Source organism: Vigna umbellata, chromosome 7 (genome assembly GCF_029865625.1).
Source record: "Vigna umbellata cultivar VRB3 chromosome 7, Vumbellata_1.0, whole genome shotgun sequence".
Taxonomy (NCBI): domain Eukaryota; kingdom Viridiplantae; phylum Streptophyta; class Magnoliopsida; order Fabales; family Fabaceae; genus Vigna; species Vigna umbellata.
Genome location: NC_142171.1, coordinates 7,012,882 through 7,034,354, shown reverse-complemented (window position 1 = coordinate 7,034,354; position 21,473 = coordinate 7,012,882). Strand labels below are relative to the sequence as shown.

At 36.4% G+C, this 21,473-nt stretch overlaps 4 protein-coding genes and 1 pseudogene across 4 annotated transcripts; 3 read left to right on the top strand and 2 right to left on the bottom strand.

Moving 5' to 3' along the window:
- The first annotated feature begins 9,476 nt into the window (after positions 1–9,476).
- Positions 9,477–10,110, top strand: LOC148195061 (uncharacterized). Its single transcript, XM_088094242.1, has 2 exons — positions 9,477–9,845; positions 9,925–10,110. The coding sequence occupies exons 1-2, from the start codon at positions 9,477–9,479 to the stop codon at positions 10,108–10,110; spliced, it is 555 nt and encodes a 184-aa protein (XP_087950368.1).
- A 605-nt stretch (positions 10,111–10,715) lies between these two features.
- On the bottom strand, positions 10,716–11,590 carry LOC148195060 (uncharacterized). Its single transcript, XM_088095069.1, has 3 exons — positions 11,222–11,590; positions 10,957–11,148; positions 10,716–10,880 (listed from the first exon to the last, which is right to left on the bottom strand). Exons 1-3 carry the CDS (start codon positions 11,588–11,590, stop codon positions 10,716–10,718), a joined length of 726 nt encoding a protein of 241 aa, XP_087951195.1.
- Positions 11,591–11,615: 25 nt separating this feature from the next.
- Positions 11,616–13,212, bottom strand: LOC148195059 (uncharacterized). The gene is made up of 3 exons (XM_088095068.1): positions 13,136–13,212; positions 12,284–12,793; positions 11,616–12,198 (listed from the first exon to the last, which is right to left on the bottom strand). The coding sequence occupies exons 1-3, from the start codon at positions 13,210–13,212 to the stop codon at positions 11,616–11,618; spliced, it is 1,170 nt and encodes a 389-aa protein (XP_087951194.1).
- A 1,500-nt stretch (positions 13,213–14,712) lies between these two features.
- On the top strand, positions 14,713–18,581 carry LOC148195058 (uncharacterized). Its single transcript, XM_088095067.1, has 3 exons — positions 14,713–14,782; positions 16,532–18,452; positions 18,575–18,581. The coding sequence occupies exons 1-3, from the start codon at positions 14,713–14,715 to the stop codon at positions 18,579–18,581; spliced, it is 1,998 nt and encodes a 665-aa protein (XP_087951193.1).
- On the top strand, positions 18,581–19,910 carry LOC148195057 (uncharacterized; annotated as a pseudogene).
- The last annotated feature ends 1,563 nt before the right edge of the window (positions 19,911–21,473 follow it).

Sequence of the window (21,473 nt, the reverse complement as noted above, 5' to 3'; positions counted from 1 at the left end):
ACAGTTTTACATTTGCACAGGATTTAAAAGATTAAATGTGCATGCAATCAATTAAACATTTCATACAAGCCACAACATTTACAATATGATCTTTATTGATAGTTATGGCTTTTCAAGAAAAAAGGTTTTCACATAAAACACATTTTAACCGATTAAGAAATTAATATAATTAGTTAAGTTCCATACATAAGCAATTTTGAAAACTTTTTTCAATCAGAACACCTCAATGCACTCAGCAAACATGTACTGTCATAAATTTCTCGAAGACATCAAAGTAGAGAATATTCTTTTATCAGCTGAATTCGTTTCAGAACTTCTGATCGAGAAATTATCGTCATCTTAGATAGATTACAAACAAAAGTTGAAACACAAGCACAAGCATATGTCTCTAATAGAACTTGTTACACACATAATAATTGAAGATACCAACAGGAAGGAGTCTACAAGAACTTGTTACTCTTTAACCTTTTTTTCAATTTTTTTTAGAAATGCCCCTGGCCAAGCATTGGGCTGAAATGAAATTGCTTGAAAGCCATTACTGGTTTGTTGCACCTGCAATTGATTTCAAGATTGGGCCATTGCAACACAGATTGAAGAATTGGGATGTTGCTATGCTGGACATATGTTGCTGCCTTGGCTAAATTGGTTTAGTGCTACAAGGGCTTATGCATTAAAAATGGAAGCAATTGGGCCTGATTTGAGCAGAAAAATGCCAGGCCTGGTCCCTCTTTGCCACAAATGCTGAGTGGAATTAATTAAGGGTGTTAATCCCTCCACTACCACATTTTGTCCCTCCACCTCCCCAATTCTATTACATATTTTTTGAATTACAAAACTAACCTTTTATAATTACAAAAATAACCTTTTTACTTTTTAATCCTAATTATTTACTTTAACCCTAAAATCTATCTTTCTACCCCTTCTCACCCACCTCCCAACCCTCTCAAATTCTCACCCAAACTCCATCACATCCGTTTCTCATCTTCCATTTTTCCTCCATATCCGTTTTCTTCCTCCTTCAGCAGTTCGGCTGTGGGGGCGGTGCGCGGCGCGGCAGTGCAACAGTGTGGCGGTGCGGCGCGGCAGTTCGGCGGTGGTGCGACGGTGAGGTGTGGCAGTGCGTTCTCCCACAAGGTTAGTGATGATATTTTTAATTTTTTTTAAATGCAATGCATATATCTCTGTGTTGTGTTCTGTGCTGTGCTCTACGTTTTTTCGCTGTGTTCGTGTATTGGGAGAAAGGAAGAAGATAACCAGGAAAAAAACGGATGTCGGTTATTCATTTGGATCTGAAACGGATGTCGATATCTGTCGACGGATGTCGACATCCGCTTCAGATCCAAACGGATACTCGACATCCGTTTATGGCCTGTAGTTTTTTTAACTTTTAAGTTTATTTTCAATTAATTTGTTACGTAATTATTATATTTTTATTTTTTTTACTTTATTAATTTATTATATTTTTAATTAATTTATAGAGTATTTAAATTTAGTGTTTTTTTCTAATTTTTTATTTATTTATATCTAAATTAAAATTTTTTTATTTAATGAAATAATTATTATTAAATTAATAAAAAAGTAGTATTAATTAATGAAATAATTATTAATTTAATTAAAAATATTTTTGTCAGAAATGGTAAGAACACGAGGTTCATCTTTTAGTTCTCGTGGAGAGAGTTCTAGAGGAGAAAGTTCTCGAGGAGAGAGTTCTGCACAGGGTGATAACAGTTGAAAAACTGTTATTTTCATGCTTAAAATTGACACAAAAAGCAACCTTTACACTTAGAAACTAGCTTGAAATCATGCTTTTATCCATATTTTCATAAATAAGAGAGCTGGACAGGTTTATTGTTGATTTCAATGTTTTTGTGTAGGTTTTAAGGTGAATTTAGTGAAAGAAGTGAAGAAGGAGAGAGATGGAATTAGAAAAGTCAACCAGAAACCAGAAAAGTCAACCAGTCAACCAGAAAAGTCAACCAGTCAACCAAAAAGTCAACCAGTCAACCAGAATACGAAAAAAGTCAACCAGACGAGTTTTGGGCCAGTTTTATGCGATTTTATGATCTGTTTGGGCCTGGACCCGTTTTCTATTATTTTTATGTCCTATTTAAAGACCTAGATGTCTTAGGGTTTGGTATCTTTGGCAGAAACAAAGCAAACACTCTCTCTTCCACCCCTTTGAAGGAGGATCTTGGATGCTCAGGCTACCTCTTCACCTTTCTAGGGTTTTATCTTTCATTCTTTCATTATTGTTCATCTAGGTTCACCATGAATATGGCGAACTAAACCTTGTATGTTTGTTGGGGAATCAATGTAATCTTTTGAAGCTCTCATATATGGAATTTGTGCTTGCATCTTAATCTAAGATTTATGCTTTCCTTCATCATTAGTTAGGGTTTTTCCTCTTTGCCTAATGCTTGCTTTGTTTAACTCATTCAATGCATGATTATTGATTTTGTCGATACGGGAACGTACGGGGAAGTCTAGATCCGGGGAATTACTCCCAATATTATATTGGTTGTCGTTAAGCTCCTGTGCTAAGAGGACTAATTATTAGGAATGCTAGGAATCGTATGAACTCGTAATTAGGGATAGGCCTTCTTGACAAGGTAATTTAGAGAGTGGCATTAACAATGATGATTTGAATGTTGAATTCCTAAAATATATGAGAGTGGATAAGATGAAATTGACCCCCAACAACATATTCATATATATATTTCATTGAAAGTGCTTGTCTTTTGCTTTTGCCATTGATCAAAATCTCATGCATACATGTTTATTTTCTGTTTTGCATATTAAACTTCAAATATTTCGTTCTTAAGTCTTAGCTAATCAACGAACCACACAACTAAACTAGGCCGTGAGTCCTTTGGGAGAACGATACTTGGTCTTACCGAGTTTATTACTTGAAACGATTCGGTCATACTTGCCGATTGTTCAACAAGTTTGTGACATCATATTTTGGTGATCATAAATTTGTCCATCAAGTTTTTGGCGCCGTTGCCGAGGACTCTGGTTTAACTGGTTAATTTGTGTGATTATTGATTATCTTTGACTTTAATTTTGAATTTCTGTTTTTATTTTCGGTTTTTATTTGATTTGGTTTTATTTTACTTGATTTTATTTGATTTTATTTTATTTTATCTTATTTGATTTTATTTTATTTTATTTTATTTTATTTGATTTGATTTTATTTTATTTTATCTTATTTGATTTTATTTTATTTTATTTGATTTGATTTGATTAGATTAGATTTTATTTGATTTGATTAGATTAGATTTTATTTTATTTTATTTGATTTGATTATATTAGATTTTATTTTATTTTATTTTTTTTTATCCTCTGAATCTTTTATCTTCTGAATCTATATCTTCTCCTATATCTTTTTGTGCTAACAAATATTTTCTAGAGTTTTGTGCCTAATGCTTTCAGGATGCAATTCGGTCAAGAATTTAACTATATGGGCACTCAATTCTACCAAGGTAAACAAAGGAAAGCAAGATATATCATCTTTCAGGCAAGGCATGGAGGAATCACTGGGGCATGCATGGGATAAGTATAAAAGCTTATTAAGAAAGACACCCACGCATAACTTTGATGATGTGCAAGTAGTCCTAACCTTCCTTGGAGGTCTTGGTTCACAAACCAAGATGATGCTTGACGCCTCAGCAGGAGGAAATATCAAATGGAAAACTCCAGAGGAAGCTACAGAAATCATTGACAATATGGCTACTAGTGATAATGAGCTGAACAGTGAAAGAGGAGCTCCTATTCAACAAAAAGGAGTTCTACAATTGCAATCCAATGATGCCTTGCTAGCTCAGAACAAGATACTAACTCAACAATTGGAGAATCTCACAAAGATACTTGCACAACTGCTAAAAGAGTTAAAGACTGTTGCACAGGTTCAACCACAGATGTGTGAATTGTGTGGAGGCGACCATATTAATGGTCAATGTGCCTTTCCAGTAGAAGCCGTAGAGGATGTAAACTACATGACCAATCAATATCGTCAAGGGAACTATAATCAAGGGTGGAAACCACACTCAAGTATTGGTCAAGGACAAAGTAGGGAAGCTGGACAATCAGGGCCATTTCACAAGCAACAACCAACCTTATGGCAACAAATGTCTACACTTAATGAAAGATCAACAAGGTTGGAAGAAACTCTTCAGCAATTCATACAGAAAACTGAATCTTCTCAAAAGAGCACTGAAGCCGCTATTAAGAACTTGGAGATCCAAATGGGTCAGATTACCAAGCATTTGGAAGAAAGGCCTGACAAAAATTTTGGGGCTAATACTGAGGTTAACCTCAGGGAAGAGTGTGAAGTGCTAGTGAGTGTAAATGTTGAAAAAGTTGAGTTTGAAAAAGAAGAGAGAGAAGAGAGAAAAGAGAGAGAAGAGAAAGAAGAAGAGAAAATTTGTGTGAAGATTGAGAAAGTGAGTAGAAAAAGAAAAGAAAAAAAGAAAGTGAGAGAAAAGAAAAAGAGGACGAGAGAAAAAAAGAAAGAATCATATGAAAAACCTCTTCCTCATCCAAAGAAGTATCATAGGAAGGAAAAGAAATTTAAGTGCCTCATGGAAATCTTCAAGAAATTGGAGATTAAAGTTCCTATGATTAAGACATTGCAACAGGTTCCTGGTTTGATCAAATTTCTGAAGAAGTTCAGTAGAAAGAAGAAAAAGAAGGTGGAACATGAGCTTTATTGGGTCAAGCTAGTGACATTAAAAGAGCGCTTGCTGGGAGGCAACCCAGTGATTTAAGAACTTTTAATTTTTTGTTTGGTGATGTAATTTTGAACTTTTGGGTATTTTTGTTTTTGTTATAAGTTTGTTACAGGGTTTACATCTACTAATGGATGTTAGGCGGAAGAGTATCTACTGAAGGATACTATGTTTGTATACATCTACTGATGGGTGTTGGTAAGAAAGATTTGCATCTACTGAAGGGTGCTGGAGGATTTTGGGTCAGGCTCGTGACGTTAAACAAGCGCTACCTGGGAGGCAACCCAGTTGATTGATTTTATCTGTATTGTTTGTTTTGATTCTGCTTTAGTTGCATGATAGGGATTAAATGTTTGAGTGATCTGAGAACTTAATTGTAGGGAGCAAGTCAGGGGCATGAGTAGAAGGCACCTAAGCTAAGCTAGGAAGAAGAAAGGCACAACACGAAAGTGCCGCTGAGCGGTACTCTCGCAGAATGGGCTTTAGTTCCCCTTAGCGGGACCCGACCCCATTAGGGTATTTTTATACCCTAGGCTGCGCATTTGCTCATACTTTCAGACTCCTCTCTGCACACACACTCCTACATACCTTTTCAAAGGTTCTCAACAACTTTTCCCTCATCCCTCTTTAGAAAATCTCCCTTCCACTCACTTGCTCACTAGTTTTCCATCTAAGTTTGGGGTTGGGAGAGAGCATCATTGAAGGGGCTGATTTCTTCATTGTGGTTTACTAATGCTTAACAATGTATCTTTTGGTTTTGTGAATTATGTTTGATGCAGGGATGGCCTCCTCATCGGGCAAAAAGAATCAAGACTATAAGATCCAAGAAGAGGAAGATACAGAGGACAGCTCAGATTGATGAGGAGTTGAGATAGCATTTACTGATGAATGCTATCATAACTAGAGCAGGACTTATGCTTTTGTTGGTTTAAGTTTTCTAAACTTATTTATTTTTCGTTTTAGATTAGGGTTTGATGTACTCTATTGGAAACATGGTTTGTTATGATGGTTTGCTATTAACTGTGATTGTGTGATAAGTAATGCTTGATGATGATTAGTGATTGATTGATGTTGAGATAGATGTGCACATAAAATGCTTATACAGGTGATTCACAAGCTTTGTGAACAAATGCAGGATATCATGATTGTGGTTGTGAGATTAAGCAGGATGTGTATGTCAAATGTGAATGAGCTTATATATGAGGTTTTGAGCTCCAGAGTTGTTATGTTTGAATGCTATTACTTTGAAAGCATGAATGATTTTGCCCAGGTTTTCTATGATTGAATCAATTGCTTGTTTTGCATCATGTGATCAAGGCCGTTTGTTGGAACCCTTTTTATTGGCCAGATTCATAAAGTTAGCCCACTAAAAGAGAACACTTTGTGTTCTATCCTTTGAACCCTTAGCCTTGAACATACATTGAAACCCTTGATTGAAAATCTTTACCTTGAGTTAAGTAGAAGATCTTGTGTGGTATTGTTAAATGTTCAAGTTTGGGGTTGTTGGGAAAACATGAAAAAGGAAAAGCATTGAGCTAAGAGCTAAAAAGTAAGAATATGCAAAGAAAAAAAGAAAAAGAAAAAAAAAAGAAAAAGAAGCAAAGCTCAATGCAAATGCAAAGGCAAGTTGGGAAGAATAAGAAAAATTTTGTTATGATTCTCTTAACTCAAGGATTTTGTGATCCAGAAAAACCAATTTTCTTGTTAGCCCAGCCACATTATAAGCCATTGAAAAGTCCTTGTGATGATGCATGCTTGTGAATGTTTTTGATTGTGGTAAAATGAAAGGCAAAGTTGATTCATGTAACATTGTGATAGTGGAGTGAATGAGTGAAACACTTTACCTCTTATACACTTGTGTGTTGAGTGAAACACTTTACCTAGTGAGGAAATATTCCATAAGCACATGAACATCCATGCTTAATTGATTGATCATTCATGAAAAATAGCATTTGTTGGAATTTAAATGACTTTGTGAACACTAAAGCATGTGCACATCTTGATTGAACTCTTGGTCATAAGTTTGAGTGAAGTTGTTACTTATCTTGAAAAAGAGGATTTTTGAATGAGTGAACCATCATATGAATTGGTTGAAAATTGAGTTACATCTTCTTTGCTTGAGGACAAGCAAAGTTCTAAGTTTGGGGTTGTGATAACAGTTGAAAAACTGTTATTTTCATGCTTAAAATTGACACAAAAAGCAGCCTTTACACTTAGAAACTAGCTTGAAATCATGCTTTTATCCATATTTTCAGAAATAAGAGAGCTGGACAGGTTTATGCTTGATTTCATTGTTTTTGTGCAGGTTTTAAGGTGAATTTAGTGAAAGAAGTGAAGAACGAGAGAGATGGAATAAGAAAGGTCAATCAGAAACCAGAAAAGTCAACCAGTCAACCAGAAAAGTCAACCAGTCAACCAAAAAGTCAACCAGTCAACCAGAATACGAAAAAAGTCAACCAGACGAGTTTTGGGCCAGTTTTATGCGATTTTATGATCTGTTTGGGCCTGGACCCGTTTTCTATTATTTTTATGTCCTATTTAAAGACCTAGATGTCTTAGGGTTTGGTATCTTTGGCAGAAACAAAGCAAACACTCTCTCTTCCACCCCTTTGAAGGAGGATCTTGGATGCTCAGGCTACCTCTTCACCTTTCTAGGGTTTTATCTTTCATTCTTTCATTATTGTTCATCTAGGTTCACCATGAATATGGCGAACTAAACCTTGTATGTTTGTTGGGGAATCAATGTAATCTTTTGAAGCTCTCATATATGGAATTTGTGCTTGCATCTTAATCTAAGATTTATGCTTTCCTTCATCATTAGTTAGGGTTTTTCCTCTTTGCCTAATGCTTGCTTTGTTTAACTCATTCAATGCATGATTATTGATTTTGTCGATACGGGAACGTACGGGGAAGTCTAGATCCGGGGAATTACTCCCAATATTATATTGGTTGTCGTTAAGCTCCTGTGCTAAGAGAACTAATTATTAGGAATGCTAGGAATTGTATGAACTCGTAATTAGGGATAGGCCTTCTTGACAAGGTAATTTAGAGAGTGGCATTAACAATGATGATTTGAATGTTGAATTCCTAAAATATATGAGAGTGGATAAGATGAAATTGACCCCCAACAACATATTCATATATATTTCATTGAAAGTGCTTGTCTTTTGCTTTTGCCATTGATCAAAATCTCATGCATACATGTTTATTTTCTGTTTTGCATATTAAACTTCAAATATTTCGTTCTTAAGTCTTAGCTAATCAACGAACCACACAACTAAACTAGGCCGTGAGTCCTTTGGGAGAACGATACTTGGTCTTACTGAGTTTATTACTTGAAACGATTCGGTCATACTTGCCGATTGTTCAACAAGTTTGTGACATCATATTTTGGTGATCATAAATTTGTCCATCACAGGGTGAAGGTAGGAGACGACCTACAGCTTCAACTCGGAGAAGACGTGCAGCTCCAATTCAAGATGACCCTATAGCCGAGGACCGAGCGTTTGAGGAGGAGGCATATGAGGCCTATGAGGGTCCTGTTCACGAGGAGGCATTTGAGGCTCCCTCTTGACGATAATGAGGAGGAGGAACATGTCGATGTTCCTCACATACAGGAGGAGGATGTTGGTGGATTTCCTGGAGGTCCATGTGATGCTTCATTGCTGACACACTATGTTCAGCATGTTGCTTATGGAATTTCGCAGGGTCGGGTGAGTGTATAACTTTAATTTTAATTATTAAGTTTTTGTCGAATACAATTGATATTAAATATTGTTGTGTAGGATCGAGAGGAGATACTGAAGTTGATCTCCCATGGTAAAAAAATTAATAAGTTAGGACCGTGCGCCGAAGGAATTCAACACATTGTGTTGAATTCCGCTTTGATGCCTCTCACAAATATTTGCTATGGTTACGTTGATAAGGGCTTGTTGCTCGGTTTCATAGAGAGATGGCACTTTGAGACGAGTAGTTTCCATCTCCCTGTAGGGGAGATGTCGATCACTCTTGACGATGTCTCCACTTTACTTCACCTTCTGGTACTGGGACAATTATGTGATTTGGAGGAGTTGGAGTTTGAGGAGGCTTGTACAACCCTTGTAGAACTGCTCGGCATTGATGGTGGCACAGCTGGTGCTGAGATGGAGGATGCACGTGGTCCGAAAGTCAGACTCAGCTGGCTAAGAGAGATATATGTTTAGAGGTGTCAGTCGCAACAGTAGGACTATGCTGCCAGATCATATCTGTTGCATCTAGTAGGATGCACGATTTTCGCAAATAAAAGTGCCACTTCTATACGTGTGTCTTACCTTCTATTATTTAGAGATGTACACGCGTGTGGTAGATATGCTTGGGGTATTGCTGCACTCGCCCATTTGTACGACCAGCTCGGGGATGCGAGTCTGGCTTCCACGAAGCAGATGGCTGGATTTCTGACCTTGTTTCAAGTACATACATATACTCTTCACATTTATTTGATGTACTTATTTCGATGTTCAAAGAAGAAAGATATTTAATTGAATAATTGCATTTTTAGAGTTGGATATACGAGCATTTCCCTACCATGGGAAGGAGCGGTTGGTGTCTTCTTATGATGAGACCACATCACGTGCGGCTAGGTGGCAGAGCCCTCGGCAGAGTTTGACTCTTGCAGAGATTCGGTCGCAGTTGGATGGCCTGACATACAGTGGAGTTGTATGGCATCCATATGAGGGACATCGGGGCATTCGTCCATTCTTTGGCATTTGTATGTATTCTGGATGGCTTCAGATTAGTGACACCCTTTCCCGTCATTTGCCTGAGCGTGTGATGAGGCAGTTTGGGTTATACCAGGAGATTCCACGACCACCCACTGCCGTTGCAGATGCAGATGTAGTCGTTGTTGATTATGTGTGGTTGCACTTCATGAATCACGTTATTACGAATGTGAGACAAGCATCATACCCTTATGAATGTGTCGATGGATACATACAGTGGTTTAGGAGGGTTTCACATCCCTATATTATTCCTACTCCACCTGACGCGAGACCGGCTCTTGTGCCTACACAGTGCCCCAATGTTCCACAGGAGGCACGACCCCATCGTAGATCCTCTCCACCTTCACCATCTGGCGTTGTGGTATGCTATTTTTCATTGCTTATGTTATTAAATTTTCTTAACCATGTTTATTTATTTGTTGGATATAATTATAATGCAGCCTAGATTTAGGCGAATGGCGAGAATGTTACAATCGTTGATATCATGTCGTCATGTGACCAAGGGTACTGTTGCACATCAGGTATCGGTGAACCTGCTTCATATTGCTAATGAGGGCATCAACGAATATTCTCCAACTAGGAGAGGACAGAGGCACGTGCGTGGTAGACGGTCGACGTCTAATTGATAGGATTTTGTATTTCATTTTTTTAACAAACTATGACTCACGAGATTGTGTTATTTTGGATACCCTAATCTTTACCTTAAATGTTCGTTAAATCATTTTATTTTCCAAAATTAGGCCTGAAGTATATTATGTCATTGACCCTATTTTCATTTAATATGATTTTCGTTTAATAAATATGGTGTACAGGTTTATTTCAACTAATGGCTTAGAGTTGTAATTTAATTTTTATAAAACTTACATTGTTAAATGAATGTGGTACAGTACTAGAATTTTCTACAAAGATTATATTATTCGTTTTTATTTTGTATTAATCTAAATATACACCATTAATAATACTTTATATGGAATCCTTGCATGTAGTACTTATTTCAAGATAAATATATGTATATATAAATATATAATATATTATATTAGATGTTATATATATATAATATTTTATTAGGAGTTACGTAAAGGAAAAGAAGGGAGAGATATACATCTAGGAAACACTTTAACAAAAAGTAAATGTTTAGTATTTTAGTTGAATGAATTGTGTAGGTCTATCAAAAAGCTTAAAATACACCTATCAAAAAGTAATAGTGTATTTTTACATATCTTTATAAATATCATGAATTACCCAAGTCAACATAAGATGTCGTTACGCCCATCAGGTGTGCAAATGTTTGCATCCTACTAGTATACATAGATGACCACGCTCGTGCCTCAGGATAACATTGGGTTGAGGAGATGGTATTGACCATGGGCAAAGGACAATCTTCTTGTAACTTAACCTGCCACAATACAAATTACAATAGTTAATTGAGTTATAAGTAATTTTCAAATGAAATCACAAAATAATACAATTACCTGCACGAAATGACATCCATGAACATGTTCTATACAAATTAACCGATGTTGATTTATATCAGAAGGTGATGTGGAACGTAGTGGGAAGATAGTATAATTTTGAGATGATGACATACACACTAATATGACATTATATCGGTTAGCAATTGCATAACCAATGTCTGGTAATGTCATCCACTTATTCATGTTAACCTGTTATGAATCAAACAAGTTGTTAGATAAAATAAATATAATAAATAAAATACATAAAACAGGAAACACTTACCGTCGGCTGTGACTTCATAATCAACAAAGAGTTCCTCAGTTCTTCTAGTCTATCATACCCTCCTACTAGGCTTGCGTATTCATCACGCCATTGACTGAGTTCTTTGTACAAATCATTTCTGATAACGGGCCATGAATCTTCTCCGAGTCCCAACGAGGCAGCAATGCATCTATATCCACAGTGACCATCAGGCACAACATCAACAACGTCCACAATGAATGGGTGAGTAATAGAATGAAACTGGTCTATCATTGGAACTTTCTTTTTCTTCACTACATTTGGCTTTGATTGTAATTTACTTTTCACAATTGAAGATTCTATGATTGAATGAAAGGCATCGACATACTCAAAATATGATGGATCCCGCATAGTAGACCTTTCTCTTCGTTGAACTTTACTTTTTTTTAGCACCCTTTGTCTTGACTTTATGTAATGGAGGGACCATTGATGTCAATGTAGGACAAGTAATTTCAAGTAACTTTTGCTTGATGGTGATTTTACCTCCAATGTCAACCTCATTGAATCGTTCTTGTACTTGTTTCAACTCATCTTTAATGGATAACTCGGGCTTAGTTTCATTTAATTCAACATTTGAGAAATGCAATCTTCGCCACATGATATGAAATTCACCCAAAGGGATCAATCCAACATCATATTGTGCTAATTCACATGCACATGGGACACCAAATGTACGCCTCAATACGTATCCACACTTTGATGAGTCCAATCCTATTTGCTGCACTCTTTCCAATTCCTTAGCAATGAGATCCAATGCATATTGAGAGACACGCCCAATAAGTTTTTTATATTTGTATCCTTTAAAAGGGTCACTTGTGAGCAACATAATTCTTTCAAATGACGCCTTAATCTTGTTGTGTTGTAGGATAACAACGTTATGAATACTATCCCAACAAGAACACAAATCACACATACTATTGCTCAGAACTTTCTTCAGACTCCAATGAGCAGACTCAACCCTGAAATAAATAAAAAAAAATCATCAACAAGTGCAAATAAATATTTATCTACAAAACAAATAAATAAAATAACATTACAACATACCTATTTCTGGTTGTGTTCCCTAAATGCATTACTTTGTTCGTCCAAAACTTTACAAAGTATGTACTGTACGGAATAATCCAAGTCTGATTCACATATTCAAAGAACAAAGGCCATGATCTGCTCGTGTATTGAAAACCATTCACATACTTAGCAAACAAGCTCTCATCATTACAATCCATCACATTTTGCCATGCATCCATCAACACACCCCAAACCTCAGTAGAATGAACTAACATTTTGCATTTAGCTTTAACATTTTTAAGGATCTGGAACTCACATAACATCTTATATGACTCAGGGAATACATTTGCAATGACATTCATCAAAGCCAAGTCTCGGTCAGTGACAATGACTTTAGGACCACCCTCAGATGTTAAAAATAAACATTTCAGCTTTTCCAAAGCCCATGTGAAATTACTCTGTCGTTTAGTAGACAAGAAAGCAAATGCTGCAGAGAAGTTTAACCCTGTAGACGTCGTGCCCACAATCTCAAGCAATGAAAATCTATATCTATTTGTTTTATATATGGAATCCATAAAAAATACAACATTAAATGAGTTTAATAATTTCACCGCTTCAGGATGTGTCCAAAATAGGTCAGTAACAACCTTTGAATCGTCGGCACACCTACTCCAATGAATGTACTTATCCCGATCCAACAACATCATAATTTGTTGTAGTTCAGTTCTGGACTCTCTCAATGATCGTTTATACGCTTATCTTGCGTTGTAGATTTGTTTAATCGTTGTGACATTTCGATCATTATTTTGTTTGAGGGTTAATAAAATATTTGAAGGTGTAACTTTACTCTTTGTCATATCAACCAGTAATGACTGCTCACTCATATTTAACCTGCCAGCATAAGGATGTCCAACTAAAGTTTCAGCCAAATCAAGGTTGTATGTCCACACATCACCTTCAACACCCATCCATCACCGTCTGAACCTGGTTTACCTTTTAATCTAAACGAACACTCACATTTACGAGTGTCGTATACACTAGGCACCGCATGGGCTTTTTATTTCCGATATTTTCCTCCTCTTTCACATCCAAGTATGACGAACGTTTTTCTTCCCCGTACACCAGTAGCTATATCAGATCTTACTATTACCACAACAAATCCTAAATCATAAGCCATCCATCTTACCCATGCAATTAAGTGCTCCCGTGAACGAAATATTTCATTCGTGGTAAATTTATTTGTCAAATCTCCCTCTCCAACTTTGCAAATGAATGAAGAGAAATCAGATATCAAACTAGAACCAACTTGCATATGAAGATATTCTTCCATTTTAAACAATAATCACCTATAAAATTATAATAAATCTTATTAATATAATTAATAATTAATCAAACAAATATAAAAATAATAACATAATAAAATTATATATTTCATATAATTAAACTAATAAATAACTTTTTATATAATTATAAAGTTATTAAAGAATACAAAAGTCATATATAAAAATATATATTATACAAAATACCTAATATATATAACGTGAAAAATAAAAAAAAAATCTAAATATATACTAATAACAATAAAGATCCTCAAAAATACATTATTAAAATACATCAAAATATATTCAAAAATAATATATCAAAAAATATAAATTATATCATTTAAATATCTTCAAAATTAATATAAAAAAACTGTAAAATATAAATCGTATAATCTTTAAACGGATGTTGACATTCGTTGATGAATGCTCACATCCGTTTAAAGATTATACGGTTTATATTTTAGGGTTTTATTACGCACCTTCACGCCTCTGAACCTCTCACGCCTCTAAACCAGCACCTTGAAGCACCACCACACTCACGGCTGAAGATGAATTGCTTTCCCCACTTTCAATCTTACTAAAGACAAAGTCCACCACACTCTCACGTCACAATTCTATAAAAGAGAAGAAGTGGAACATGAGAGACAACCCAAGGGTAGTGGAACATAAGAGACAACTTGGGAAAAATAATAAAGAGAAAGAGGGAAGAATGATAAAGAGAATGAATGTCCACGTGAGATTTTAAATAATATTAACCCTAAAATTTTAATAAGGGTAAAATAGGAATGGAAAAATAAAGAAAAGGGTAAAAGGGGAATGGGGTGGTGGAGGAAGCAAGTTGTGGTGGTGGAGGGAGTAACACCCATTAATTAAAATGCTTTGGGCTGCCAATACTGTTGGGCCGCTACTACAGATTTAATTGAATTTGAGCCTACGTCTTAGTGTGGCGACGCTGTTTTGGTGCATCTTGGCAGCAGCTGCCTTAGGGGGTCTTTACCTTAGCAATTCATTTGGCAGAAAGAAGCAATCTCGTGCATTTTGAGGAGAAGAAAAGAACCCATGTGCTAGGGTTCAAGTGGGACGAAGCCTAGAAGAATGATCAGACCTGGGAAGGAGGTCAGCCCATAAGGTGATCGGATTAGAAGGATGATCAGACGTGCGAAGCTTGAACGATTCCTGGTCAGAGTTAGTTGGAGTGGAATCGAGAAGCTTCCGAGTTAGTTGAAGTTCTTCCCCCTTTCCCCTATTTTTTTCCCCTTTATTTCTTTTTCTGTCTCTGAACTTTCCCTATAAAAGGGAGGTCTTATAATGAACAAAGTACGTGCATTGGGTGACAGATAGTGCATGGTAGTGGGTGACAGACGCTACCTAGCTTAGGGTTTTCAATTCCTGCTTTAGTTTTAGAATTTTAAGCTTTCATAGTGTTAGAACTCTGCTCTTTTCACTGGAACGCAGAGACAATCACATTGGGTGACAAACTTTGCGATTTTCTTTGATTTCTGGTATCAATTGTATCTTTACTTTCAGCTTTCAATAAAATTTTCCTTGTTTTAGTTTCAATCGTGGAATCAATTTATGTTTCTAATGTTCTTTAATTCTTGCATATGAGTTTATGTTTTAAGCCTATGATATTGCTTTTACTTGATTTGAAATTACATTTTTGAAGATTCTTTTAGACATAGCTTTTACTATTATGTACTATTAGTTAGTTGATATTGCCTTTACTTTATTTTTCTGCACTTTCTTTATGATTTCAGTTTTAGATTACATTCATTGTGGATTTTGTTTGATTTTGAGTGATCTATTTAGGAAATTTTAGATAGTTTGATATAAGGGAGAGTGCAGTTGTAGGCAATTGGGTTCAACTTGAGATTTAAAGGAAACTGTGCATATTAGTGGTGTTTGATTCAAATACCTTAGGACCCCAAAGAGGGCCTACTTTTCCAAGATGTCTTCTTGAGTCACAGTATGTTTTAAAGTTTCAAATTAAACCTAATGCATTGACTGTGTTTGAACTTTACTCTATTTTCTGAGTTGTTCCCATTATAGGTGCTTAGGTTTTGATCTCCCATTTCTATCTTTAGTTGTCATATGTTTCTTCCTTCACTATTCACTATAGTTATTTCAATTGCTTGTTTTACATTTCATTTTTTTTATGGTTCTCTCCATGGTTAATGTGATAAGAATACTGTTTTTAGGTTCCATTAGATGCATTAGTATATCATTTTAGGTTAGGAGTCATGCATTATTTTTCTTTCTTTGCATTTATTCATCCATGCATCATTCATTTTATTTCTTCATTATCAGTGCATCTATTTTTACATAGTTTCTGTTTTCATCATATTCTCTTGCATTCATTGATTAGTTCAAGTAGATATATGCATTACTAGTCAGTTTTATATTTTTTCCCCACCTAGCCTTAGTTTTTAATAAATAAATAAAGGGTTAAATATGTTTTTAGTCCCTCAACTATCAAGCGTTTTTATTTTTCGTCCCTATTTCAAACTTTGTACGATTTGATCCCTGTCCTTAAGGAAACCATTATTTTTGGTCCTCCAAAACAAACGGCGTTAAAATTCGGGTGATGTGGCTAACGTATAGGCACGTGGGATGACACGTATCCTTTCTAACATTTGCCACATGTGTTTACATTTTAAATTGAAATTGATTAGTGATTAAATGAGATGACGGAGATAAGGACTTATATACTTACTAAGGGATGAGATCTTCTTAAGCGAATCAAAATTGGGGTTGATAACTTTGTTTTATCTTGAACCTAAGTCGCGATTAGGGTTGTGGTTCCATCAATTTGGTTTGGCGATTGTTGTTGCTCCAGTGTTCATTTGCATTGTGTGTGTAAGGAAGGCGATTCGAAGAAGGTAATTTTGTTCTTTTCGTTTACGTTTACTGTCACTCCATTGCTTGTTGTGCATTGTGTGAGTAAACTTTGCATTTTACAATGTAGGATTAGCAATGGTTTTTGATTTTTCTCTGCATCACATGGGGAAGTTCGTGAAGAATAAGGGAATAGAATATGTGGGAGGAGAAATACATGTTATAAAAGGAATTGATCCGGACAGGTGGTCTTACTTTGAAGCAGTGGGATATGTTAAAGAATTCAAGTATGATGCAGAGTTCAAGCTATGGTGGAAGGGGGCAAAACAAAAGGCGATGAACAACCTGAGATTACTCAGTGATGACAGGGAAGCACTGTTCTTGGCTAACTATGCAGAGGCAAATAATGATGAGGTTGAAATCTATGTCCAACATGCACAACCTAGTCAGCCAGATGAAGTTAAGTTTTTGTGTTTTGGTGAAGAGGCAGTACAGGAGACGGAGGAAGAGGTAAATATGGAAGAAGAGGTGAAACATATACATGCATATGTTGTTGAAGAAGATGCTATTGTGGATGAAGAAGTTGGTTATGTTGGTGAAGCACACGCTTATGTGGATGAAGAAGATGATGCAGTGGATAAAGAAGATGGTTATGTTGGTGAACCACATGCTTATGTGGCTGAAGAAGATGATGCAGTGGATAAAGAAGATGGTTATGTTGGTGAAGCACATGCTTATGTGGCTGAAGAAGATGATGTAGTGGATATAGAACATGGTTTTGTTGGTGGGGTGGAGGGGAATGTGGAAGTAGAAGATGTCCTAATGGATTACGAAGAGGAAGAGGGGAATGTTGAGGACGAATATGTACAGAGGGGTGAGGAAGAGGCTTATGTTGATGAGGAAGAGGAAGAGGAAGAGGGCAATGTGGTTGAGGAAGAAGTGGTGGAAAATGTGGATGATAGTGAAGAGGAAAGAATGGAAAATGATGATGATGGGTTCGGGATGGAGGATGAGAGGGTGGAGGAAGAAAGAAGAAATATTAATCCTGTTTTAGAGAGGTGGAGTACAATGAAAAAGAGGAAGAAAAGTGTGAGGAGAAGAAACGGTGGTGGTGAGGGGTCATTTATGATTAACGAAGATGTTGGACACCACGAGCATGAGATAAATGAAGATTACAATACTGATGAATTGTCTTCAAATGTGGATAGTGATGAGGCTATTAGTGAGAATAGGAGGAAGTTTCCAAAGTATAGAGCAGATGATATGACCAAGAGCTTCAAATTTACATTGGGGATGGAGTTTAAGTCATTGAAAGATTTTAAAAGTGCCCTACAGGAGCATAGCGTATTAAATGGCAAAGAAGTGAAGTTTGTTAAGAATGATTTGAAGAGAGTGAGGGCAGTTTGTAAAAAGGGATGTGGTTTTGTAATTATGGCTAGCAAGGTAGGAGGAAGGGAAACTTTTAGAGTGAAAACTCTCGTTGGACGTCACAAGTGTGGAAGGGTTTTTGGTAACAAAAGTGCAAGTGTGCAATGGATTGCACAAGTATTGGTAGACAGATTTGTAAATGTGGGAGGCATGACAGTGAACCAAATCATAGATGAAATCAAAATGTCCTTTAGTGTTGGAATTACTCCTTGGAAAGCAGGAAGAGCAAAGCAAATTGCTATGGATTCTTTCGTGGGTGATGGAGAACGACAATATGGACGTTTGTATGATTATGTGGCTGAGTTGCTAAGAGTAAAGGCTGGAACATTCAAGATTAAGGTCAATCAACCCCAACCCACTTTGCCACCACGGTTTGGGGCATTTTACATGTGTTTAGAGGGCTGTAAAGAGGGGTTCTTAGGTAGTTGTAGGCCATTCATTGGGGTAGATGGTTGTCATTTGAAGACAACATATGGAGGTCAGTTGTTAGTGGCAGTGGCAAGAGACCCTAATGACCAATATTTCCCACTAGCTTTTGCTGTGGTTGAAAATGAATGCAAAGAGACATGGAGGTGGTTTTTGAGCCTGCTGCTGGGTGATATTGGGGGCATAGATTGTCAACGGTGGATCTTTATTTCGGATCAGCAAAAGGTAAGTTACTTTATACATCAATATGTTTTTTCATTCCCTCTTTAATTCAAATTGTTAAGTTACTTTATTAAAGGCTGTTGGCATTTGTTGGCAGGGATTAATGGCAGTATTTGAAGAGATTTTGAATGGGGTGGAGCATAGGCTGTGTTTAAGGCATTTGTACAACAACTATAAGAAGAAATTTGGTGGAGGACTACTCATTAGAGACCTTATGATGGGGGCTGCCAAGGCAACATACTTTCAGGACTGGGAAAAAAAATGGGTGAGTTGAAGACTGTGAATTGTGATGCTTATAATTGGTTAATGACAATTCCAACTAAATCTTGGTGTAAACATGCATTTAGTGCTTATCCTAGATGTGATGTGTTGATCAATAATTTGTCTGAGTCATTTAATAGTATTATTTTGCTGGCAAGAGACAAACCTATAATTACTATGATGGAATGGATTAGGTCATATATTATGAGTAGGTTTGCAACACTTAGAGAAAAAGTGATCAACTATCCTGGTGATGTTATGCCTAAACCGAGAAAAAGACTTGATAGGGAAGTTGAAAGGAGTGGGAATTGGCTTCCAGTTTGGGCAGGGGGTGCTAAATTTGAAGTCACTCATGGCTTTACAATGGACAAGTTTGTAGTTGATATAAGTAGTCATAGTTGTAGTTGTTACTTTTGGGATTTGGTTGGAATACCTTGTAGACATGTTGTCGCTGCCATACATTATAAATTAGAAAACCCAGAAGATTATGTGCATCCATATTACAAGAAACATGCTTATAACACTTGTTATGCACCTCAAATAATTCCAATCAATGGACAACAACTTTGGCCTACATCCGACACTGCCCCACTACTACCACCCACTTCTAAAACACCTCCTGGGAGGCCTAAAAAGTTAAGAAGAAGAGAAGCTGATGAATATGTCAGCCATTCAAAGTTGTCCAAGAAAAATATTGGTATGAAGTGTAGCAGTTGTAATGCATATGGACACAATGTAAGAAGTTGTAAAAAGGGGCAGAAAAGCAAGGTACTTCCTCCTGAACATGTTATTTACAAGTTCATTTATTTATAACTATGTCAAATCTAACTACCTTAAGCCTTTCACAGGACACAAGAGGCACATCTGCAATGGGAGAATCTATATCAACTGGAAGGAGAGAATCTGCAAGAAGAAGTGCATCAGGTGGAAGGGGAGGATCTTTATCAACTGGAAGGGGAGGATCTGCATCAACTGGAAGGGGAGGATCTGCATCAACTGGAAGGGGAGGATCTGCAAGAAGAACTACAGCGGCTGCTGAACCATCTGCATCAACCTCACAAGGTCAAAGAACATCACAACTTAGAGGGGCTGCACATATGCGTCAAGGGGGAAGAAGAACATCCTCAAGATTGGCTGCACAATTTCTAGGGTCTCAAGCGAGTTCCAATTGACATCCACAGACTTTTTTTTTGCAATTGGGACCCACTTAGGGAGACCATTTGTAGTGGGCACAGTATTTTTTGGACAACTTGTTTGTCATATAGTGTACCACATCCAATGTTAATTAAAGTACTAGGGGACCACTTCTTGTGTTAATTAAAGTACTAGGGGACCACTTGTTTTGTTAATTAAACTGCTCGGGGACCACTTCTGTAATTTCTTATGTTATTTTTGTTCAATGCAATGCTCTGTACTTGGATGACATTTTACTCTTCATTGTTCACTATCTATTTCAGTCATTGTGCTTTAAATTACTTGTTGGATTAGTTATTTTCAAAGCAGTAGGGGGTTGGCATCTCATAATAGACAGAGATGCTATTTTTGATGTATGTTTTCAGGTTCAATAATCTTGCAAGATTGATGTTATAAGTGAAAAACCTTATCAAGTTCAATACTGGTGCTTTCTGCTGTCACATTGTGCTTTCTGATGTTATAAGTATTTTTGTCACATTTTTATATAAACCATGTCCAAATTACGCATAACAGTATAATGTTTTTACTGGTTGAGATTTTGGGTGTAACTGATTTTTATAAACTATACTGTCAAACTCTTTGATTTAAAATAACAACTATAATCACATAACAGAAATGCACATAACACAACGTAATCACATATGTTGTCCACATTTTATTCAATTTAAAATTTCAAAGTACATCCACAACACAACATTACCAATCTAATTACAATTTACCTTCAGCACAAACATAACACAAAACATCACTGTTAATGCCCATAATGACAATACAAACAAGACCGACACCATTTTGAACTTTTTTCTCTCTTGCTCTAATTTCATCTTCAACTTGTCCTGCTTCTTCCTTAGATCCAACACAACATTTTCAATACAGACTTCAACTTCTTCACTCCTCCTTTGTAAGCTTTCTTCAATTTTAGAGTCTCCTTCATCAACCCATTCAAAGTAGTTACAACTTGAATTACTCTGCAAAACAAATTACAAATCACGAATACAAACTTCATCACAATAAGTAAAACATTTTCTCACTTACTGCCCAATTTCTACATCTATAAAATAGTCTCCCTTTGTTCTTCAATGTAGTTGCCTTCAACAGCAGCAATCTTTCCCCACAACCACAATTTCTTGAAGTTAAGTGAGAGGAGGATCCACATGTTTGGGACATTCCAAAACCAATACTCCTTCGCGTGAAACCATTTCCTCCTCTGTCAGCTTTCATTTCCCTGATACAGTAATTTCCAAACTAAATCAAGTTCGACTACTCCCAACAAAAACCCTATATCCCAAATCCATCCATTCACACGAAACGAAAGACGAAAATGAACTTACATGACCAACTACACCAATGTTGAAGAAGATGAAATCCAACCTTTTGCGGTTCACCTTCAACCTTCTTTCCAGCTGAAATTATGTGCTCGTCTTTCCTCGTCTTTGATTCGCTTAAGAAGATCCCATCCCTTAGTAAGTATATAAGCCCTTATCTCCGTCATCTCATTTAATCATTAATCAATTTCAATTTAAAATGTAAACACATGTGAC